This window comes from Cotesia typhae, unplaced genomic scaffold (assembly GCF_013202065.1).
Source record: "Cotesia typhae breed Kobodo isofemale line unplaced genomic scaffold, CoteBio_Ctyphae scaffold_70, whole genome shotgun sequence".
NCBI classification, from domain to species: Eukaryota; Metazoa; Arthropoda; class Insecta; order Hymenoptera; family Braconidae; genus Cotesia; species Cotesia typhae.
The window spans coordinates 2,480,314-2,505,508 of NW_027423780.1; the positions used below are offsets into that span (position 1 = coordinate 2,480,314).

The window sequence follows — 25,195 nt, forward strand, 5'->3', positions numbered from 1 at the left end:
TAAATTCTGAAATGAAATTTTTTTTTAATAAAATTCAAAATAAAATTTTGTGCATACAATTGCAATTATTTAAATAAATAAGAAAAAAAAAATATATGTATATATATATATATATATATATATATTTATGTACTGAAAAGTGTAAAAATTACTTTAATAACCAACACCCACAAAACAAAAATATATATATATATATATATATATATATATATATATATATATATATATATATATATATATATATATATATATGTATTATTATTATATATATTATTTATAACTATAATATATATAAAATAAAAAAAAATTTATTTAAAATTACCAACTAAAATAAACCGATGTGTCGCTGATAGATTTATATTACTTTGTTAATAAAAGTAACAAAATGAACACGATGTTTATTAGGGTTAATTCCATCTGTCAACAAACTATATCAATCAATATCGAGAAATAAGCAAACATAATTTAGTCATAAGAACTGATGAAGTTAGAGGGCTCTGAACGATTCTGACTCTGCGATCATAGAGCTAAGTCTGGTATGAAATAGTCGTGAGCAATCAGATGGCACTACTAATAAGTGGAGCGAAAATTTGAAATTTCTAACATAATAATAATGTGTGTAAGAAGTCACAATCAATCAGGTGGCGCTGCCAATAAATAGCGCGATAATTTAAAATTCCTACGATACTATAGTAATGATGTATGAAAGTAAGTGGTTGCAAGCAATCAAATGGCTCTATCATAGAAAATAAGGAATTAAGGCGGTTCATCGCCTAGAAAAAGACACCAATAGTTTATGGCTATTGGTTTCTTTCTCACACGCTGGTGCTGTCCCTCTTTACAGACTATTGCTCACTTACTTCCACTCACGTAAAATATCGAAAGTCGCTAACTTTAAAAATTTTTTATAAAAAAATGATGCCCGCTCGTTTATGTTATTATTGATAAAAAATACTTGTTATAACTTCAATTAAATATTCTTAGTTTTTAAAAGAAATCCTAAGAAAAGTATGGTTGGTATTTAATATAATGTTCACTCTAACTAAAGTTAGAATAGGGAATACATATTAAATGTACGATTTTAAATTGCTCATATTTTCAAAATTAGCACCGCAAGGACTATTTTAAAAAATTCGAATGTATACAGGATTATCGGATGAACGTCCTTAAGGAATATTTAAAAAAATTGAGACCAATTTTATTTTTTTTTTTATTTAAAAATTAAAAAAGTTATTTTATTTAAAAATTAATAATAATAGATGTTTATCATCCGTTGTGATGCCCGACTTCGTCCACCCCGTCCTCTCCGTGCTCCCAAGCGTTACCCCGCCCTCTTCTAAGGACCCTCCCACGGCTTTCCTGATTGGCACGATACTGTGCCGAAGAAGGCCGGTTTGAGCCAGGAAAATGGCGTGTAACTAAAAAAAAAAAAAATTAAAATACATTGTTTTTGAACAAATTATTAATTATTACAACAATTCACAATAGAAATTTACCTCGTTGTTGTTGTATTTGCTGTTTATCACCATGCTGTTGTACTTCTTGTTGTTGTTGTTGTACTTGTTGATGTTGTTGCTGTATATGTTGATTTTGTTGATGTTGTTGTTGGACTTGTTGTTGTTGTTGTTGTTGTTGTTGTACTTGTTGTTGTTGTTGTTGTACTTGTTGTTGTTGTTGTTGTACTTGTTGTTGTTGTTGTTGTACTTGTTGTTGTTGTCGTTGTACTTGTTGATGTTGTTGTTGTACTTGTTGTTGTTGTACTTGTTGATGTTGTTGTACTTGATGATGTTGTTGTACTAGTTGTTGTTCTGGACGCTGGTGTTGTTGTTGTTGTTGTAGGTCTTGATGCGGCTGCTGCTGATGATAATTATAATTCTGGACTGGCGGCAGCAAAGGAAAATGACGGTGGTTATATTCCGCCATCTTCCTTTGATAAGCTTCTGCCGCCACAGTAGCAGCCTGATGCGCTCTTGCCAAATCTTCAGCTTCTTCTGAAAAAAAAAAAAAAAAAAAAATTAGTTAGAATTAATTAAAAAAAAATAATAATTAACCCTAATGACTATTTTTTACTTGATTCTAATTATATATATTTATATAAACTTAAAACCAATAACAAATTATTAATAAAATATATTTTGTTATTGGGATTAAACTTTATCTGTAAATAACTGAAATAAAAAAAAAAATTCTATTGAAAATAAAAAAATAAATCATCTCCTGGAAATTATTTAATCATATATATATATATTAGGGTGGGTTAAAAAAATCAACTATTTTTTTTTTTACAATTAATACGGAAAAATGGGTTACTAGGCACCTTAAAAAAATTCTCACCAAATATGAACTCTTAATTTTAATAGGAAGATCCTCCGCGTCGCAATTTTTCATTTTTTTCTCAGTCCAATAGAAAAAAATTCATTCCTCATCATTAATTGGTCGTACAGAAAAAACTTTTTTAAGAATTTTGTAGGAAATTTAATGCTCTACAAAAAAGGTATCTTATATTTTTTCCGTAAACCTCACCATTTCACTAATATTGAAGATTTAAGATTGATTATTTTAAATCAAATGTCACTTTTGTTTATGAATTTTATAACTCGACAAGAAATGGCTATTATTGAATGGGCAATAGAAATTTTTGTAGCAAATTAACTGCTCTATAAAAATGGTATCTTATGTTTTGGCGATTAAATTAATCGTTCAAAAGATATTCATCATCAAACTTTCATGTATATCGATTTTAATAGTTTTTGATTAAATAATCGAAAAATTTCAATTTAATATATCAGTTTTGAGAAAATTTCATTTTTTGTCTTTAATGTAAGTATTATTTGAATTTTGTTTTCAAAATTTTTATTCAATAATTCCAAACTTTTTATTTTTCATCATTAGAAATCACGATCATGTTGTTTTTTTATAACGTCTTCAAAACGTCTTAAAAATTTTTCCACTACAGCTGTATATTGTCCTTGGGAAAATTTCTTCTGTAGAGAATTTTTGTTTTGTATTGTATTTACTCTGTTTCCTTATGAACTAGCGCCACCTACATTTTTCTTTATAGTTATATTGTTTTTATTTGTTTACATTTTCTACAGCATTTCTAGTGTTTCCACAAGTTATGATCTTGTATATGTGATAAAACGATTAAATATTTACAAATTTTGCGGTCACTACATAAATTTATATATTTATCGAAAATATGGATAAGGAAATTCATTTAATCGGAAAACCCATGCAAAAAATTTCAGAACGTAAGTTGCCAACAGTGAAAGAGGTTATGAGTGTTTTTTTTTATCAGCTCAAAGTGTTAAAATGTTCTATCAAACAAAGTGCTAAAAATGCAACTGATCAAGTTATTGAACTATGGAAAAACAACCAGATTCCGACTAGTGGATCAACTAATGTAATACAAAAAATTCTTCGCTATCATAACCGATGGTTGAAATTGCAAAAATCTTTTGTGCGAAAAAAATCATCAGCCCAAAACAAAAATGTAATACTAATAATATTTCAGAATGAAATCAAAGCATTATTTGATATTGTAGATCATAAATCAATAAAACTGCTTGATAATGATATTCGTGAACTATATTCAAATCAAAAAAGTGATACCGGGAAAGAAATTCTTTCAAATAACCCAAATAAATTAAACAGTACTATGAATACGATGGAAGTAGATGAAAGTCGTGAGTATTTACAACATTTAATTATTATAAATTTTAATCAGAATTGAAAATAAATTAAATTGATTATAAATTATGAATAATAAAGTATATTATTGTTTTTCTAATTAATTATATCATAAATGTCAATATGTTCGTAGATGATAAATAAAAAACTCTTTGTGTTCCTTATTTGATGTCAAAATGAATGAGTTCCATATTTTTGCTTCCATTAATCAAATAACAACGCTTATTTTAGATTTGAATCAACCCTCAACCAGCCATGAGATTGTTCGAAGTGAGGAATCAGAGTCATCTTCAACCCTTACATTAAGTCAAGCTACAAATTTCGGTTCAGATTTAGAGTATGTGCCTCAAATACCGACAACACGAGCAAAAATAAATATTCTAACTCCAGAGCTTATCTCAGCACTCGACAGAGCTAATGTTAGTAGTAGAAATGCGATGTTCATTATTGCTCCAGTTCTATCAAGTGTTGGTGTTAATGTAGAAGATACAACTCTTAGTTATCGAAATTCAACGAACTCGCATGCTCTTACGAAAAGACATTGCTATAGGACTAAAAGATAACTTCAAAGCTCATGATAAATATGTCGTGCATTGGGATGGGAAAATACTGAATGACATTTCTGAATCGAAATTTGTGGATCGATTACCGATTATTTTGACTGCTTTTGGTACTGAGCAGTTACTTGGAGTTCCAAAAATGAATAGTGGATCGGCAGAAAATCAAACAGCAACCATCTTGTCAACGTTAAATCAATGGGGTATTATTAGTTACATCAAGGCGATGTGTTTTGACACGACTGCGGTTAATACGGGTAACTAATCAATGATAAAATATTCAAAAGAAAATTTTATTTTCATCATTCTAGTTGAATTGTTTTCATACATTAATTAAATTTTCGACACGTGCCCATTAGTTATAATTCTTTATTTATTTATAGATTTTAAATATGCGTTACAATTTTTATTAAATACAGAACTTCAGTGTAATTATCTATTTTTACTATACAGGAATCCATCATGGTACATGTAAAGAAATTGAAAAGGCCTTAGGAAAAGAATTAATTTGGTTACCATGTCGCCATCATATTTATGAGATCATTTTAAGGAGTGCATTCGAAGTCTATTGGCCAGTATCATCCGGACCAAATGTTCCAATATTTGGCAGATTCAAAAATTTTGGGACACATTCGATAAAACGAAGTATAAATCTGGTGTTGAAGATAGTATTGTTGCTAATATTATTACGAATGAAAAAATAATCTATCTTCATTTATTAAGCGATACTTACAGGTATTATTTAAATACAATTTTAAGTGTAGAGGATAATTTTTGATTTTTTACGAATAATTGATTACTTTTGGTAGTTATCGCAACCCCGAGATGACTATAAAGAAATATTGGAATTGTCATTAATTTTTCTGGGAGAAATGCCACGAGAGCAAGTTTTCTTCAAGCGTCCTGGTGCAGTTCATCATGCAAGATGGATGGCAAAGGCAATTTATTGCCTAAAAATGTTTATTTTTAGAGATGAATTTGACCTTTCTAAGAAAGAATTGGATGGTCTTTGACAATTTTGTATTTTCATAGTTATGGTGTATGTAAAAGCTTGGTTTTCATCAACTTCTGCGACTTCTGCTGCTAATCACGACTTAGAGTTTATGAAAAATTTAATTGAGTACAGTAAAATTAATTCTTTAATTTCCTTGGCTACATGTGAAAAAATGACTTCACATTTCTGGTACTTAAGTGATGAACTTGCTATTTTATCACTTTTTGATGATACCGTTCCATTAAACATAAAGAAGAATATTGTCGAAGCTGTTAAGACTCGCGAAGGTACAGATTCTAAAGCAAGAAGATTTATTATTGATAGAAAAAATTTACATTTAATTCTGCAAAAAATATAAGTGACTTTGTTTCTAAGAAGTCATTAAAACTTTTTCAGATCTTTGATCTGCCGTATGATTTACTTGACAAAAATATTGATTTATGGTCTACTGATGAGAGTTATAATAAAAATAAAGAATTTTTCGCACAATTGAAAGTTGTTAATGATGTGGCAGAGCGAGGTGTCGCATTAGTAAGTGAATATAACCAATGCTTAACGAAAGACGAAGAGCAATTTCAATTTTTATTGCAAGTTGTGAAAGAGCATCGAAAAACTACCCTACTTGCAACAAAAAATTGTTTGAAAATAAATAGCTCAGTTGAAAATTGAAATAAAAACTTTCTTATAACTAATTGGAGATTTTTTCTCTAAAACTGAAATCATAATATATTTATAATGAAAACTTTGCTTTTTTATTGATAAATTATTAACTAAGCGATAAATAATGTACAATTTATTTTTTTAAATGTAGATAAAAATACTTACACATAAAAAAAGCTTGAAAAACATTTTGAAGTTTCTCAGTTGATGAAAAAAATTTTTTTCGTGTAAATTTTCTCAAAACTGATAGATTAAATTGAAATTTTTCGATTATTTAATCAAAAACTCTTAAAATCGATATACATGAAAGTTTGATGATGAATATCTTTTGAACGATTAATTTAATCGCCAAAACATAAGATACCATTTTTATAGAGCAGTTAATTTGCTACAAAAATTTCTATTGCCCATTCAATAATAGCCATTTCTTGTCGAGTTATAAAATTCATAAACAAAAGTGACATTTGATTTAAAATAATCAATCTTAAATCTTCAATATTAGTGAAATGGTGAGGTTTACGGAAAAAATATAAGATACCTTTTTTGTAGAGCATTAAATTTCCTACAAAATTCTTAAAAAGTTTTTTCTGTACGACCAATTAATGATGAGGAATGAATTTTTTTCTATTGGACTGAGAAAAAATGAAAAATTGCGACGCGGAGGATCTTCCTATTAAAATTAAGAGTTCATATTTGGTGAGAATTTTTTTAAGGTGCCTAGTAACCCATTTTTCCGTATTAATTGTAAAAAAAAATAGTTGATTTTTTAACCTATATATATATATATATATATATATATATATATATATATATATATATATATATATATATATATATATATATATATATATATATATATATATATATATATATATATAGATATATATGATTAAATAATTTCCAGGAGATGATTTATTTTTTTATTTTCAATAGAATTTTTTTTTATTGCAGTTATTTACAGATAAAGTTTAATTTAATCCCAATAACAAAATATATTTTATTTATATATTCTTATTGGTTTTAACTCTATCTATAAATAATTAAAAAAAAATAAAAACTCACCAACGCTTAAATATGGCCGGTCCATTGTGCTGAAAAAAAAAAATTTTTTTTTATTAATATTTAATTATATATATATATAAGTGGAAACTTATTTAACTTATAATATTTAATTTAAATTTAAATAATTTCATTTTTTATTTACAGCATAAATAATATTATTTAATTTTTTTAATTAACTAATTACAAAAAAATTACTTAAAAAGATATAAATAAAATTAACTTACGTGTTTACGCCGTGAATATTCAAACAATAGTGAGTTAAACAATAGTACGTTAATAATGATGACAACATAATAAACACTTCCGCGGTTAACCCTCATATTGTTTACCCTTACAGAAATTTACATGAAAATCTATATCATTATAGATTATCAATTTGAAATCAACGGTCCGTCGGACAACGGAAACGGATTCGTTAACAGGTCCGTATCTCCCAGTAGCCGTACCTTTAGCACTATTCATCATAATTAGTTACTGATTCATCCACGAGGTGGAGCCGCAAAATTGCCTCTTAATGGCCACTTATCACACATTGTCATTATTTACTATATCATACAGTATATATATATATATATATATATATATATATATATATATATATATATATATATATATATATATATATATATTAATAAATAAATTGCTAGATAAAGAAAGAAAATATAAATAAATATTTTGTAATTTATAATAACAACAATTACTATTATATTATTATTATAATGATAAACAAAATTAAAATTGGTAATTTCATGTATTATGAGTCTGGTTTGGTTTATAGTGATATATTTGACTACAAGGTGGAGCCATGCAGTCGCTTTTGATACTACTGCATATAATATGTGAACTACAATTTATGTAAAAATAAATCACTTGCGCTGCCTAGTGGAAATAACACTAAACAATGATTTCATTTTTACGCTGTAGTTTTCTCATCTTTAGATGGATTTCTATACATTATAAATTTTCATAGTCTCTGGCGGTCTCGATTCTCCATATAAAAATTTCTTCAGATCCCAAAATCGTCGCGCGCTATAGTTAGTGCTAGTAAATTAACATTATAGACAGAGACAGAACGATAAATTCAACTGTGCTACGAGAAAACTCATTAGGTAGTCTGTCGCCCCGTCTCCTACGGATGAACGGAACTTGGCGCCAGATTCTACCGAATCTGAGGATTGTTTCTATAGGGGATTCTGAACTAATGTCATTTGAATGACTTGAATATATTTTTGAGTCTATTATTTCCGATTCTTCAGTATTCGATTCATCATCTGAACTGTCGATAACTCTAAACGTTGTTTTGCTAATATTTTTATTAATTCTTTTACGCGTACGAAATATTGGAGACGGTGTAAAATCCGCGAACCTTTATGTTCTCTTATATTGAAGAGGAATAAATCTATTTTTGAATTTATTATCTTTGATTTTTGTATGTACGTTTGGAGTAAATTGTGTAGATATCGTTGATATGTCTGTATTTTCTGTAGGTGGTAATGTAGGTTCTGTGATTTTTGTATTTTTGGATTTTTGTATTTGGGAATTTTTGGATAATAGATTTTGATTTTGTGAATTAATTTTATTTGAAGATTTATTTGAATCTTTATTTATGTATGATAAGTCGAAGTCAGTCATGTCTGATTCTTCGTCTGATAATAAAACTTCATTATTTCTAATGAGTTTCTTTCTTAGCGTTAATGCGTCAATTTTGTTACCCGATACTGATTCATCAGAATAGTCAGGTAATTTACTTACATTACCTATTGTGGTAAATTTATTTTCTGTATTTGATGATTTTAAATCATTATTTGATTTATCATTTTGATTATTATTATTTGATGAATTTTTATTTTTAACTGAATTCATTTTGTGATCAGTATTTGCTAAATTTAATTTTGAATTTATGTTTTCATTCGTATTTGTTATTTTTGAATCCGAATCTAAATTTTTGTGTTTGGATTTCGATTTATCGATAGGGTAGGGAATATACCGTTTTTCGTTTTGGTCGGTGTTTCCACTTATCCTAACTTTATTTGTTCCCTTTGAAAATGACCGTTGATTTACAGGGTAGCTACTCCTATTTCCATCGCGTCTTTCCGAAGGTATTTCGACTGAGGCCCATGGCTCAACCGCCTGATTATCTGTGTCAGGAGAATAATTTTTATTTGAATTTTTATGAACGAATTTATTAGCTATCTGCTTCGTATCGTCAGATTTTTGCCTTTCGACCGAGTCGTTTAGCTCCGCCGCCTGAGTGCTTTCATCAGGTGAAACCACGATTTTATTAGCCATCTGCTTCGTTTTGTCAGAATTTTGCCTTTCGACTGAGTCGTTTAACTCCGCCGCCTGAGTGCTTTCATCAGGTGAAACCGCGATTTTATTAGCCTCCTGGTTCTTTTTGCCAGTAAATGAGGTCCTTTCGACTGAGTTGCATAACCCCGCCGCCAGAGTACTAGCCTCCGGTAAAATTTTTGAATTCATAATACTAACCCCGTCGATTGAATTAGCATTAACTTTTGAAAATTGATTTTTATCTTTAGGATTTATTTTTGAATTTTTGTCTGGATTATCTTTTTCTGAGTGGATAGCCACTTTCCGTTTTTTTGTAATTTTGATCTCAGAGCCTGACGTATCGGTTGTTCTGAGTCTTGCAATTCCCGGTTTGCCCGTGGGTCGCCATTTAAATTTTATTGGATATGCTTCGCGTTTTTCTGATACGGGATTACGAGACAAGGCGTCGGCATTTGTATTTTTCCTACCCGCTTTATATAATACCGTGTATTCAAATTCTTTAAGTCGTTCTCTCCACCTCATCACACGAGATGTCGGGTCATTCATTGAGTTTACCCATACTAGAGGTCTGTGATCGGTGACGAGAGTATATTCTTTACCGTAAATATAGGGCCTAAAAGTTTTCATACCGAATAGAGCTGCAACCATCTCTTTTTCTGTCGTAGAGTAATTTTTCTCGTGTTTATTTAGTACACGAGAGGCTGCTGCTACTATTTTATCTTCACCTATTTTACCCTGAGAAAGAATTGCCCCAACTGCGTAGTTAGATGCATCGGTCGTTAAAATAAAAGGTTTTGAAAAATCTGGATATTGCAGTATCGGAGCTGTACATAGTTTTTCGCGTAAAGTTTCAAATACTTCCTGGTGTTCAGGAGTCCAGATAAATTTTGCGTTTTTACTTGTAAGGTCCGATAATGGCTTAGCTATTTTTGCAAAGTCTTTTATGAAACGCCGATAATAACTAGCAAGTCCGAGAAATTCTCTTACTTGTGTGGTACTAATAGGTTTTTTATATTCTTTAATTGCTCTAATTTTCTCGGGGTCAGGTTTGACACCGTCGGCAGAAATGAGATGACCTAAATAAATGACTTCTTTTCTCAAAAATTCGCATTTATCGGGTTGAAAACTTAAATTGGCTTTATGTAATCGTTCTGCTAATCTTTCAAATTGGTATGTGAAGCTACGGATGTTGCCTGCAAATTTTCTCCCGGAATGCTAAAGAGGTCAGCATATTTTTCAACGAGTGAACTTATTTCTTTACGCTCTTCGTCATTCAGATGTTCTAAACGCAAGAGACTTAATACATTATCAACGCGATTTTCCCGGGCCCTGGTACTTTTGTTATCTTGTTGATCTGTTTCATCTTGCGATAAGGAAGTGCTACCTTCTTCACTTGTTTCAAAAGGATACAAGGAGATTATTGGCACTTTTACTTTGACATCTTCACTAAGAGTATTTATTGCATACAAATGAGCTATACCATTACGATTACTAATCATTGCTTCACCAGCAAAAACACCGTCACCTAAGTCTATACGAGGCACGTATCCTTCATTAAGATTGTTATCTACTCGGACAAACATTGCTGTTTTAGTTCGAGCTTTTAAGACAAAATATTGTTCTTCTATTAATGCGATTTCTAAATTATTTAATTTTGTGAAAGTTACTGTATTTCGAACTAAATCGATTATGCCGCCTTGTTCGCGTAAAAATTCCATACCGATTATGTCTGTGTAATCTAAAGGAAAATTATCTGAGATTACATGAACCATGTGTTTTTATTAAAAATTTGAATTTGTACTCTACCGAGTGTAATAGCTTCTGAAACTCCGTTTAAATTGTAACAAAATGAGTCATCGATTAAATTATTATTTTTGACTTCGCCATATTTGATTAAGTTTAAATTACACCCAGTATCTGATAAAACTTTCCCGTAAGTCGAAATTATATCTTTTGATTTGATCATAATGGATGTAGGCTTGTAATCCGATGACATTGCGCCTACAAAATATGTTTTTGAGGGTATTCTTATTTTTAGTTCTGGCTCTGGCACTGCTGGGTCAACGCGTTTCCCCTTGAAGTGCCTGGAAGGGGAAACGTTTGTCCGTTTCCCTGGCTTATTTGTGCCGCCTTTAGTCCTACCTGTTTACCTATGTCATAACTCTTTTTACGACAAGCCTTTTTTATGTGCCCGAAATTCTTACAGTAATTACATTGGATTTTATTTTTATTATTATTATTATTTGGTACACCATTTTTGTTATAATTACCGTTATAACTAGTATTGTTTTTATGATTATATTTGTTGTAATAATTACAATTATTGTTGTTATTACCGTAACTTCTAGGTTTTGGGTTCTTTAAGAATCTGCATTCTTCTCTATTATGATTATTTCTCTTACAAAAATCGCAGTATTTATTTGTCCCGTTTGAATTTGTTTGATCATTTTGATTAATATCTTGTGGACTTTTTATTGTGTTGTTAGTTTGATTATTTTGTATGGCGTGACAGTCCGTATTGTTAATTGTTTTAAACATATTATTTATATTACTCATCGATTCTAAATTCTTTTCTGTGTCTGATGCTGCTTTAGCAGCGGTCTGAAGATCAACGTATTCTACTTGACGCAGGTATATTGCTATCTGTGGGAATAATCCGGATAAAAACGTCTGAATAGCAAATTTCCGATGCTAGTACTCTTTTTTCGTTACTATTTATGCACGCTGAGTCTTCTATTTCTGATAATGTTTTTCTTAAATGTTCGTCTATTCTGAAATAAAAATCCATAACGCGTTCGTTCGGTTTTTGTTTAAATTGGTTAAATTCGCTCAGCCACACAGATACTTGTTTGCTTCTACGATAATTTAAATTTAGGAACGCAATTAATTGTTCTACTGTATTTATATCTGCATTTAATAATCTAGCTAAAGGTCCGCCCTTACATTTTGAGATTAATAATCTAACTAACACTTTTTCGTCTACTTCGCGAATAAAAGCTTTTGCGTCTGTGCATACTTTTGTAAATGATTCTACTTGTACTGTCGTTCCGTCAAATTCGGGGATGGTTTTAAGAAAATAATCAAATTTATTTAAATTTGGGGTACCGTTATTTGGAAAAACTTGAGGGTTAGCAATTTGTGGATTTAGATTATTTTGAAAAGTTCGTAAACTTTCGTTAATTAATTGTTGACAATTTCTCTCAAAATTATTTTTCATTTCCTCTCTCTCTGCTAATAATTCTTGAATTTGTTGTTCGAGGGCTTGTATTTTTCCCGTGTTTTCTGTCATAGTTGTTTCCATAGCTTCGATATCTTTAGTCATTTTGAGAAATTAAAAAAAAATTTACGAGCGAGAGAAAGGAAAAAATTTTGAACGATAATCGAGTTAAAAAAAATTTTTAAATAACAATACTATTTTTAAATTGACGAGAAACAAATATTCAGAAAAATATATGACTTACTACTTAAAAGTAATTATTGAGGTTCTCGTCTCCGGTTGGGCTGATGGTTGTCGGCTTATCTTCTTTGGTTCTTGAGCGTTGGCTGGTAAGTGTTGTCGTAGGTCAAGGCTGTACTTCGATGTTAATGGCTTCTTCTTGATGTTCGATGAATTTTGTTGCACTTTTAATTTAATTTAATTTTATCGTTTTTATGTGTGTACGATAAAAATTTTGTTAATTTATTAAAAATTTTGTTAATTAATTTTTCGTTAATCTTTTTGATATTTAATTTTGAATTTCTCTTCTTTTTAATTCCGGAAAAAAAATTTTTGCGTTTTTAGAAAAAAATCACTGTTTAGTTAATTTTTGAATTAAGTGTATTAAAAAAATTTTGTTAATTTTAGAGTTGTTTTGTAAGCACTTGTTTTCACTTTTGTAGTTTACTCACTCGTTTGAGGTAAAAAAAAAATGTTCTGATTTTTGTGACGTGTTTGCTGGAGATCTCTGGATGATGTTGAGTTAATTTTTCCGCAAAGGAAAAAAAAATTTTCGCCAGTTTCTTCGGAGCGTATTCGAATCCGTTCGCTGCCACCAATTTATTTATATTACTAGTTGTTACGTCCCGGTTTCCTCACAGGTTTGTAGGTAGACGGTAGAACATCTAGAGCTGGAGATAAAGATGTTACGACCTCCAGAGTCGTAAGTAGAAGGTTCTCGAATTAACTCCGAAATAACTAGCTTTGGTGAATTTAATTAATAAATAACTTTATTTAACTGTTTAAAATACACGTTTAATGAATATGATTTGACAACTCAAGTACGTAATAGTGTTTCGTAACCGTAATTAATAGTCTCACAACAAGTATAAATTATGAAGAGCCTTAAGTGTGAGACGTTAAGATTAAGAAGCCGTAGCAAAAAGACAAGCCGCGAACTACCCGTGCACCCAGCTTATATCCCCGTTGAAGGGCCGCGCCCTGAGGGGAGTAGGGCTGCGTATCAGGCCCCGAATGTCCTATTCTCCTGAGTTGATATGCGTGGCATTTCCGAGTCCGACTCGGATGATCCGCGCTGACTCAACTCCGGAGTCCAGGACACACAGGCGTTCGTTATCATTACTTATTTAGGATATTCCTCGAACGTTCTCGAATATACTTATGTACTCCACGCTAGTTGTCTTACAAAATGAATCATTTACCATTAAAATTCTTCGTGAGAAAATGTTAATGTAAACTTAAAAATATTTTGTTTACTCAGGTGTTGGCTGAGTTTCACTTTTCATATCATTTTCTATTTCTATATTTAGTATTTAATGTTTAACATTTGGAATTCTTTACTTATCATTGAACATTATATTTATAAAAAAATGAATGTTTATGAAATTATTGTACAATTGTTAGAGTTTAATTTAGCGCGCGTATTTGCTATCAGAGACATCTGCGAATGCTGGTGGGGACGTAACAATTATCACGCGGCTGTGGACCGACTTGTGCTTTTTATACTGCATTTACCCTATTGCTCACCCCTTTCTATCGGTTGTTGGAATAGTGGTGATGGGGAAATCACAGAGAAAACCTATGCCAGTACAGTTCGGCTACCGGAGCGAACCCCGACGGTTGGTGTTGGAACTATTCGCACAACCGTCGGGACTCGAACCCTCGCATCACGACATGATGTGCGAACAAACTAACGGGATAATGACTTAGCCCGTTCGGCCATCATGCCGCTACATAAATGTCTAATATTACACCTTGTTAAAATTAGATCGATGAAAAATTTTCATCGAATCTAAGAGAATTGTACACCGTTATTTCACATTACACGACCAGGTAGTGTTCCGGGTCCATTTTTACACCGAAATTTTTAACAGTCTGCATTTTTTCGCAATTATTTGTCATTTTTAACGGTTTTTTGAGATTTACTCTAACTTTGAAAGACGCATGGCCCAAACCAACCACAAATTTCGATCATAGCGCATCGAAATACACTACCGCAGGTGGATACGGTCATATATACAAACCACCTTTTTTTGTCTACCGGTGTAATTAACCTATTTCGTTTAAGTATATTACTTAAACTGACTGTATTATAATAGGATGTTTCTGAATATTGTGTTACGTTCTCGCAAATTTTAAATTATATTTAAATCAATTAATTGATATTTTAATTAATTAATTATTACCCGAGGTATTTCGTAACGGAAACACCTCGAGATAAGAGATTTCTGGAACGTCAACGCAGCCCAGTAGACTAAACAGTCTACGTTGTGGGATTTGGACTGCGTTGATGTTCACATAGGGTAACCTGAGATGCAACGTCGCTAAAAATTCTTATAAAACTCATTGTAATTATTATTGTAACATACATTCTGTCTTCAGACTTCATTTGGAGCAGTCAGTCCGAGGACTTAGCAGAGGAGCAATCTCTGCTGGTCCGAGGCTGAACCTGCCAATTCCTTTTTAATAAACCTATTTAATTGTTAATCAATTAAAATGGATACTTATTAAAACCTTCACCCAGGGTTGAGAGCGCTTATTAACTGTTCTCACCCTGGTGAAATCACCCAGAGCGCTAGCCAGCGTCCAGGCACTCTACCCATTACCTACCTGTAGGCAGGTAAAACAAAAGTAAAATATTAAAATATATATTTTATAAATAAATTAAAAATCTGAATTATTAAATTATATAAAATAAAGTACTTCGCGGAGAAATCAGTGACATGACCCACCTGGAGTCTATTGACATCCTAACGAGGTCAAAATCTGGACTTAAATAAATTATATAAATTTAAAAATTAATTACACCCAAAATTTGGGAACGTAACAATTGAATAAATCGATTTCTATTACTAAAATAGTGTATACCCATGTAAATTACCTCATAATTAACGTCATTTATAACGTGGTTATAAATTCCTTCGTAATTAGTATTAACTTCTTCGATGCAGCTGAATGGTAATGGATCAATCACGTATGAGTCGTTTGATTGCATTTTTCTGTAAAAAAAAAAAAAAAAAAAAAAAAAAAAAAAAACAAGTTCAGTAATATTAAAAACCTAAAGTTTTCCCTGATCATGCATGGTCGTGCTTGTTTAAGGGTGGTCATTTCTCTTTCTGTGTGATTATGCCAGATTATATCTGAATCGTTAAATATGTTCAAGCGTGATCAGGCCTGTTGATGTATTGCCATAATTGTTCATGCTTGTTTATGTAGAGTCATGCCTGTTCACGCATGATCATATCCGATCAAGTCTGGAGGGCAAGAAAAAGCCGTGGCCTTATATGTTGGAGTAAGTTTAAAAAATTTATAAGTTACAACTCTTACTTGTTTTAACTGAAGATTTAAATATTTAGTTTTGTCGATAATATATTTATCAACTTTTAGTAGATTAATTGATCACTTTAGTACGATTAGTACTTTTTATTGCCTTATAAATTTCATGTATACAACATTCATCGAAAATTCAAGGTTCTGCATAAATTTTGAATTTTCAACTCTTGAGATTATCCTCCTTTATCAATTTATTTTCCGTAGTTGTAAGTTTTACATGATCTTTACTTTTCCAATTTTATGATAATCAACTACTTCAATCAATGACTCAGAATTTTTCTCATAAATTTATCTTATGAGTGCACAAAAAAAAAGTCTCAGATATTTTCCAAGTCCTACATATATGGATATTTATGAAATTATGCATAAATATATATTAAAGTTATGAATAATTATACATGATATATGGAGCAATGTAAAATTATAGAGTTTACAATTATACAATTAAATTACGAGATCAAACTAAAAGGGAATTTTTCTTCAGTACATAGAATAATATTTTAATAGACGAACGAAAAAACAAATAATCGTTTAAAACTAATTACCCTAACAAGTAGTTAATAACTAATAATTACACCTGGAAACAAAAAAAAAGTGTTTCTTACATTTTACTAGACCTACCTAGAGTTATGTATTTTTATGCGCTAAATCTAAATTTGTAGTCGGCTTAGCCCGAAATTCCCCAAAATTGTAAATAATTTGCAAAAAACCACCAAAAATTGCAAAAAAATGCACTCGTGCAAGAGAACTAGTTATTTACGTACCTTGGGCGAGCCACGTGACAATACAGAGCCACGCTGCAAATAATTATCATCTCGACGGTCTTTACGCGTGGCGTGTCCATGGTGCTTAAAATTTTTTTTCGACTTTAATCAAGTACGTCCTTTATATATTTCGATGTATTAAATCTAAATTCAGTCATCATTCAGCCTGTCAAGCCTCCCAAGTTAGAGTAAATTGCGAAAAATCGCCAAAAGTGGCTAAAAAATGCAGTTGTTTCAGCGAAAAAATCATTTTCGACGTCAACCAATTATATTCTTCATATATTTCAATGCGCTAAATCCAAATATGAATATTATTTAACTCCTTATGCCTCCCAAACTAGCGTAATTTACAAAAAACCACTAGAAACGGCTAAAAAATTGCAATAATGCAAATTAATAAATAAGGAAAACGGTTGACCTTGAAAAGCATCCCTGTAACTTCCCGCTAATTCCATACCTAGGCACTTAAAATTGCACTGTTATGACGTTTTTGAGCACTTCGAGCTCAAAAGTCTGATAGAAGTTTCATAGAACACTATTCTATGAATTTTCAAACCGCAATTACTTTTGAATGAATAAACCGATTTTCATGCGGTTGGCAGCACTCAACGCAGTTTTTTCAGTCTCATAACAAATTTTTGAGTTTGAATTAATCAAACTGGAAATTTCGGATTAAATCCGAAAAAAAAATTTTTTCGTTTTTCTTTTGTTCACGATATTTCTCGAACGAATAAACCGATTTTGACCGGTTTGTCGGCAATCGACGTGGTTTTTTAATGTTAATAGCTGAGTTATTTTTGGAATTGATCGGTAGAGCCATTTAAGGTAGTACCTTTGCCAGAGTGGTTTGCTTAGGATTTGTTTTAAATTTTGGCAGATCAATGTTCATATAATTCTGCATCGATTGGCGCAATTTGAAAATTATTGACCATCTAGTTTCAGAGATATTTAAATTCAAAGTTTGAGTTTTGAACGCTCTTCTACATTACGGTATACGAAATATCGAAAAGTTTACCTACAAAAATTTTTTTAAGCTATTGCATAGCTTTTATCGCGGGCTTTGAGCGCGGCGACCGAACCAAGAAATTCCGTAACGAAAAAAATCTAACAATCGTCTAACGTCGTTTCAGTTCGGTAGACTTCGGCACGGTGTTTGTGTGCATGCGACTATACGTATGCGTGTAGAGTCTACACTGTATAGGTATCTATCATCTATGTACAACAGTGAATAGCTGTACGCGTAAAATTTGTGTACAAATTGTTTTGAATATGAATAAACAAAGTGCATTTATTAATGAAGAAAGTGATGAAAAAATTGTGAAAGAAAATGAGTGAGTACTCTATATACATAAATTTTATTATAATCACAAATGCAGTATTTTTTGAATTTATATATAATACTGCTATAAAAATAACCTAAAAATATTTGATATTAAAATGAGCGATCTTAATTTAGTACCTTTGTTTTTTGTGTATAGGTAATACACATTAATGCCGCACAGTTAAAGTATATATCATATTTTATATTTATATAAATGTTCATCGCGCGAAATCCGATGATAATCCGATTGAAATACCTAATTTCAATTGTATTGTTCAATTCAAACGAGGTACTGTTCCAAAAGGTGGGGTAGCTATTTACCAAAATAATAATAATGTTACTAATATTATGACTCCGAATATTGAAATAAATATTGCACACGTTAGCGATGTTAATGTTAGGCGCTCATTTATTGGAGATATTTGTGCGTGCTTATGCAAACTTAGAAATGGCCTACACATAGTCATGATAGCAATTTACATTTCTCCGAATCCAAATTTAGACGAGGTAGAGCATTTTATTCATCGCACTTTACTGGAGTACACTGAAGATGGGTCGAAAAAACTTGGTACAAATGGTAATAAATTTCCACTTATCTTGGCTGGCGATTTCAACATCAACTTCGCTGATAAAAAATCAGAGCGGTTGACAACTTTTCTTTCGGAAAAATTGAATTTGAAAATGAATAATGATCCACAAGAATCCACAACAAAATATGGGACCACCATTGATGCGGTATTTTCCAGATATTTAGAGGATATCAAGTCTCAAACTTATGTTTCTTATTTCAGTTACCATAAGCCTATAGTTTCAATGATAAAAATTCCAGAATAACCTACATGTATTGTAAGATAATAAAAATATTTTGAACAATATTAACTTCTCATTTATTCAATAAAAGAAAAAAATTTGTTTTCTTATCGGTCACCACGCTCAAAAAGTGTAACTTAAATTAATATCAAAGAAAAAAAAATAGCTTAATACTGCATGAATAAAATAAACAAATAATTATAATTGCATAAGTTGATAAAAAAAGCTATGCAATAGCTTTACCGTGGCAGTCCCCGAGTGCCACACGTGTTTTTTTATATCTCAAAAACTTTTCTTAGAATCTTTTTAAAAAACTAGAGTAGCGTTAACTAACCACTAAACAATTTTTTACAAATAGTTTCATCGAAAATTACCATACAGTTCCAGATATATTTATTAATAAGTAATGAAAAATTTACCAGACTTTAGCCGAGGAAGAGATACGTTAATAAAGCTATGGTAACAACGCAAGTTTTGTGAGCCGCGAAAGAAGTATGAGACGCGCATACGCTGAAAAATTGGAAAAGCTTAATGTACGTTAGGTGTAATATTATATTTATTTAAAAAAAAAATAACAATGATTATTTTATGAAAATAAGTATTTTTCGATATTTATTAAAAATTCAAAAAAGTTAATAATTTTAATGTAATAATATATATTAATCTTTCATAAGTTATATAAATAATAGTCAGATGAAATAATAAAAAATAGAAAAATTGACAATCAGTTAATACATCAATACAAACAGTTTAATTACTGATTTCTCTGAAAGAACAATACAATACTGTCAATTATTTTTTTTCAGACAAAAATTTTTCAGTCATTGTAATTATATTTCCGAATAAATATATGTAAATAAATAAATAAACGCATATATTAAAACAAAGGTTAGTCTACAGCTGGTCCAAAACACTACAGTGGAACCACTATAAAATATTTTAACGCTCATGCAGTTGTAACAGGGTAAAATTACCCTTAATCGATAAGTCACCGGATATCTATAATTATTCGACATAGCACTGGCGCGTCTCGATCTTCGATTCGCGTCTCGATTAAAATAGCAGATTTTAATCGCACTTCCGGCCAAATTTTGAATTTTTAACGAATATACCCAAACTAAGCTTCTGCTAAAAAATTCTATGAAAATCAAATAAATCATTTACGCTTAAAATATCTCAGGAAACGCCCAAACACAGCCCCTGTTAAAAGCGGAACTCAAATTTCCAATTTTAAAAGGTCCTCCACGGAAGTTACATTTTGGCACACCGTAATATGTACCATACACTTTAACATAAACTTTTGACTACGGAAGTCGCGAGGATTCTACCTTAACAGTTATTCAAAAAAATGCCGGAGTTGTGTTAAAAAAAGACTTGTTTCCAGCTATTTCGTCGACGCTATCTCTTCAACTAATCAACCGATTTTCACGTTTTTGGCGGCGATTGCCGCGGTTTCTTGAAATCTTATGATTACTCGATTTCATCAAGAATGATTTGAAAAGAAATGTCGAAGTCATGTAAAAAAAAAACACTTTTTTCGGTTTTTTTTAATTCATGATATCTTCCGAACGAATCAACCAATATTGACCGGATTAGCGGCGATCGACGTGGTTTTTCAAGCTTAAGAGCGGATCAGTTTTTGGAGTTCATCGATAAAGCCGTTTAAATGTTATTCTAAAAAAGCCACTTTCAAAAATAATTTTTTTCTTATTTTGCTTGAGTTTTTTCAAAATCTATTAGTCCGAATCGGTTCAAATTTGCAGGAAAGCTAAGTTTAAGAGAACTCTTTAGATCACCTTTTAGTAGGTTCCGATCGGCTGAGTCGTTCAAAAGTTATAAGCGGTTGACATTAGCGGTTCACAACATCGTGAGGGTCATCAGGGAAGTTTCCTGTGGCCTTAAAACGTCGAGATCTAATGAAAATTCTATTTTTGAAAAACGGAGTGAAAACAATAACCCCAATTTTTGAAAATATTCGATTTTCTTAGCGGGAAGTTTAAAAAATTTCTTAATGTAAATCAACTTTTTTTTAACGTATTTTGATACGCTGAATCTAAATCCAAAGTCGGTTTGTGTTGTACACTCTTAAACTTTGGATAAATTACGGCAAAACCGTGAAAAAAAATAGTTGGAAAATCCAAAAGTGCATGCCTCATAATCTCATTTATTACAATAAAATTGAGATTATTTGTAAATTTGTAAACGTATATTGAGATTATTTGTAAATATTTCATTTGAATTCGCACTCTCGTAGTAGATAGCGGTCTAATAACGGGTAGCGTCACCTGCTGGATGTACTAGGTGCATCACAATATATGTAGATATACCACAGTACTAAAAAAAGAACAGTCGGTATTTAATTTATTAAATAATAATTAAACTACATCGAATTATACCGTGAAAAGTAGTAAGCTTCTATTCCTCAAAATACTGAAGCCTATAAAAAAAAAACCAACTCTATAAGTGAAGTATTTCAATCGTTATCGTGACCACAAGATACGAGATCCGCACATACAGACACACGGACGTCCAAGACAGAACTTTTTTAAACAGTTTTTTAACTAGTTTAAATAACAAAAATAACAAAAAATATCATGATTGTTAAAAACAGGATTTTTTCTTGATATGTGTGTGTATATATTATTTTACAAGTGCAATATGTGATAAATAGAGACATTTTAAGTTTGAAAAATCAGTTGTTTTGCGTGAAGTGACAGTAGTACCCACCTTAACGCTTCGCTTATGAGGCGCGCAAAAAATAGCTCAAAACCGTAAGAAATAGTCTCAAAGTAGTGAATAATATCAAAAAATAGTAAATTGCAGTTATAATGATAAACAAAATGACTTCCTTTGATTTTATACTACTTTTCGTTTGTATTGAATTATTTTTTCTTCAAATGACCGTTCTCATAGTTGGAATTTTCCACGATTTTTAGCAATTATTCGCAATTTACTTTAACGTTAAAAAGCCAACCAGCTAAATAAACGATAGATTTTAATTCTTGATGGTTTTTTTCGATTTAATCGAAATTTTGAGAGTATATGGGCTAAACCAATCTCAAATTCGAATTCAGTGCATCAAAGTACATCAACTTTGGTAGGTTAAATTAAATGTACAAGACACTTTTTTTATGTGCCCGTATAACCATTAGGCCTGTTTCGGTTGATAAATATCAAGAAATAACATAATTAGACTCTTGTTTTTTATAATCATGAGTATTTGTTTTTTTTTTTCTGTACTGATGAAAAATTCATCGTGCATTATCATACATAGTCATGCACAGTTAATCTAGCTAAGAAATAATTATTCTTACTTCTCAAAAAATAGGTATGCATGATCAAGTATTTATGACAATTCGAATCCACGCCCAGTTATACACGCTCATGTTTGATGATTCTAAGAAGCTCAAAATTTATCATGCATGATCAGATATAGCCAAGCATAAATTATGCAAGATCAGATTTGGTGAAACAAAAATTTTGTACGATCATACTCATTCATGCAAACTCATGCACGACCTATCGATACCCATTATACATGAATGAGTATGACTGTGCAGCGTACGCAATTGGATATGAATTTACATGATTCATGCTTAGTTATGCATGATCACGCCTGAGTTATGCTTGGTGAAGCTTGGTCATGCATGCAAAATTTTTTCCTGAGAGATAGTTTTCTCTAGACATCTATTTGTTGTCGCCAGTCTCGTGAGGTAATTTGGCGAAAATTTTGTCATAATATGTATTATTTCGTTGATTAGTGTTGAAAAATAGCAATGGCTCCAACGGTTATTTATGTATTTATATACAAGATATACTAATATTCATTGGGGTGATTAGAGAAAAAATCTTTAACTTACAAATATTATAATCCACATACCTGCCACCTTTGCCGTCGCCTTAAAAAAGATTTTATACACTGATTAAATGTCCTTTCTGAGGGAGTTATGGCTAGTACTCTGATTTATGAACATCGTATTCTCATCAGATTTATCAACGTTTTGGAAGCACAAAAGCTAGCCTTACTATATTAATAGGGTGCTAATGTGCGCGTGCGCGCGCGCGGGCGCGTGTGTGTGTGTGTGTGTGTGTGGTTCGAGAAAAAAATTTTTCAGCAATGAACATCATTTTGAAGAATTCGATAGACTTAAATTAAGTGAAAACATTCTTGATTTAAGAAGTTATTCTTGATTTAAGTAAATTTTACTCGATTCCAAAATTTTTTTACTTGATTCAAGATATTTAGATTCTTCAAAATTATGTTATTGGTTCAAGAATTTCTTCTCTTTTTATTTGAGCTAGATATTTCATGAGCGTATATTTCTAACTATGAGGTTATTTTTAGGATAAAAATAATTTTTAACATTTTTTATACTTTTTTGTTGTTGAAATCTTAACCGGTGGTTATTTTCTAACATCTGCGTACGTAGCATAATTCGAAATAATTTATTTAATTCATAATTCTACTCACCATGAATGTACTTATTGCTTCAGCTTGATGCTTATGATATCGAGATTTTTGTTCGATGATTCTTATCTCATCATTTTTCTATTAATTTACTAAATTAGACTAGTCAAAATTCAAAACTTAAATGTACTACCTACTCATCGTAATATTATTTGTTGAAATATTTATGAGAATTGAACAGTGTGAGAGGCTTTATCAAAACGTGACTGTTGCAATGGAATCAGGATACTATATTAGTCTTTCATTCGTGCTTACCAGCCATTTCGTTTATCTATTAGTGATAAGTGATAAGTGATAAGTATTTTAAAAGTATATCCTATTAATGCTGAGTAAGGTAGGATATTTTAACCAGAGTGTCAAATTTTCTTTAGACTTATCTAAAGACAGGTATTGCAACATGTAAAATAAAACGTTATCTTACTGTATTTTATATTTTGTATTATTCGTTCAGAGTAAGTCAAACCAAAATTCACTTTGTTTTATCTTTCACCTTCCACTATGAAGATTAAGAAATTTTAAATATTAAAAAGTTATAGCTTTCACTTATATTCTTAAAAATGTAGTAGATTCTACTCCAAAGAAGGCAAAGTAAGGAATATCTCAGATCACACGTTATAGTCAACCGAGGCGACGCCGAGACATTTCTAACTTTCCCATCTTAGAGCTGAATACTATTTTTTTATCCTCTAGACGAAAAGCGGCAACTTCGTTCAGCGCAACGGGTTGAAAGTTGCCACTTTTCGCCCGGAGGGCAATAGTATATTACACACCGAGGAAAGTAAAGTAAGAAATGTTTCAGATCACATGTAATTGTTAGCCGAGGCGAAGCCGAGGTCAATAAATATGTGATCTGAGGCTTTCTTATTTACTTCCCGAGGAGTGTATGCTATTTTTTTGCTCGACGAAGGCAGAAAGTGGCAACTTCATTTAGCGCAGCGGGCCAAAAGTTGACACTTTCTGCCAGGCGAGCAAAAAAAAAAACTTTTAAAACTAGCACATTTTAAGAACCGAAAAATGGTAGTTGGTAGTGTGAGATTTCCACCCACTAAATGTCCCCCCCCTCCGCCTTCGAAGGTTGACGGTCTTGCCTACGGTTACTTAGATGTTAACTCTGTTGTCCCTCTAGCGTTCACGCTCAAAAACGTATGCTCGATGTCGTCGATTTTGTTCGGGCAGTACTTGCACATCACAATATGGTGAAGACCTAATTTGTGTAGGTATACGTAAAGTGAATCATTACTTTTTCATCCTCTCGAATGCTATTTTAGGACAATTCGGCTTCAGACCATTCTTCTCACTCCATTTTAATATGATAGCAATCTCTTCATTAAGAGTCTGCACACAGTTACCGACCTCTGATACTGCGCAACTCAAATAAATAACTAGGTCATCAACGTAAAATAAATGCTTATAGCGCTCAAGTAGCATACCTAGATCTGACATACACTGAGTATGAAACGGCCCCAACACACTCCCCTGAAGCACACCGTGCAGCATTTCCTTCCATGCAGACATTTGTCCTATACTGTTCCGTACCGCCTGCATGTGACTTCCAATTCTTGGTTGGAAGTCACATGCCAATCAATCGACCAGTAAGATCTCCAGCGGGATCGTCAGCGTGATCTCCAGCGAGACCTCAATGACCAGCAAAACGCCACCTATTAGAAACAAAGAACACTCAAAGATTCTAACTGTAAGTTCGTAAACTAAAATATGTTCAGTATCAATTAATTCCAGCAGATAGCGTGTGGATAGAAAATACTTTCCTACCTATACAGTTGACTTAAATATTTGATAATCCAAATTAAATA

The 25,195-nt window shown here is 31.3% G+C and overlaps 3 protein-coding genes across 4 annotated transcripts in view; 1 reads left to right on the forward strand and 2 right to left on the reverse strand.

The window, feature by feature from the left end:
- The window catches only part of LOC141537259 (uncharacterized), an 86,306-nt gene extending 62,699 nt beyond the window's left edge, over nucleotides 1–23,607 (reverse strand). The window contains exons 1-2 of one of the 2 annotated variants that reach the window (XM_074258136.1): nucleotides 23,388–23,607; nucleotides 15,570–15,687 (exon numbers count right to left, since the gene is read on the reverse strand). In XM_074258136.1, the coding sequence (XP_074114237.1) occupies nucleotides 15,570–15,683 (114 nt within the window). In that variant the 5' untranslated portion in view covers nucleotides 15,684–15,687; nucleotides 23,388–23,607. The remainder of the gene's footprint in view (nucleotides 1–15,569; nucleotides 15,688–23,387) is intronic. The other variant, XM_074258137.1, reaches the window with a different exon arrangement.
- On the reverse strand, nucleotides 1,267–7,469 carry LOC141537157 (uncharacterized). The gene is made up of 4 exons (XM_074258001.1): nucleotides 7,188–7,469; nucleotides 6,964–6,992; nucleotides 1,497–1,991; nucleotides 1,267–1,418 (listed from the first exon to the last, which is right to left on the reverse strand). Exons 1-4 carry the CDS (start codon nucleotides 7,253–7,255, stop codon nucleotides 1,267–1,269), a joined length of 744 nt encoding a protein of 247 aa, XP_074114102.1. The 5' UTR covers nucleotides 7,256–7,469.
- On the forward strand, nucleotides 4,205–4,951 carry LOC141537158 (uncharacterized). The gene is made up of 2 exons (XM_074258002.1): nucleotides 4,205–4,504; nucleotides 4,701–4,951. The coding sequence occupies exons 1-2, from the start codon at nucleotides 4,213–4,215 to the stop codon at nucleotides 4,949–4,951; spliced, it is 543 nt and encodes a 180-aa protein (XP_074114103.1). The 5' UTR covers nucleotides 4,205–4,212.
- Nucleotides 23,608–25,195: the final 1,588 nt, after the last annotated feature.

Coding starts and splice junctions, on each gene's coding strand:
- LOC141537158 (XM_074258002.1), top strand. CDS start 4,213: ATGCTCTTACGAAAAGACATTGCTATAGGACTAAAAGATAACTTCAAA. Junction 4,505..4,700: donor CACGACTGCGGTTAATACGG/GTAACTAATCAA, acceptor TTTACTATACAG/GAATCCATCATGGTACATGT.
- LOC141537157 (XM_074258001.1), bottom strand. CDS start 7,255: ATGTTGTCATCATTATTAACGTACTATTGTTTAACTCACTATTGTTTG. Junction 6,993..7,187: donor AATATTCACGGCGTAAACAC/GTAAGTTAATTT, acceptor TTTTTTTTTCAG/CACAATGGACCGGCCATATT. Junction 1,992..6,963: donor CCGGCCATATTTAAGCGTTG/GTGAGTTTTTAT, acceptor TTTTTTTTTCAG/AAGAAGCTGAAGATTTGGCA.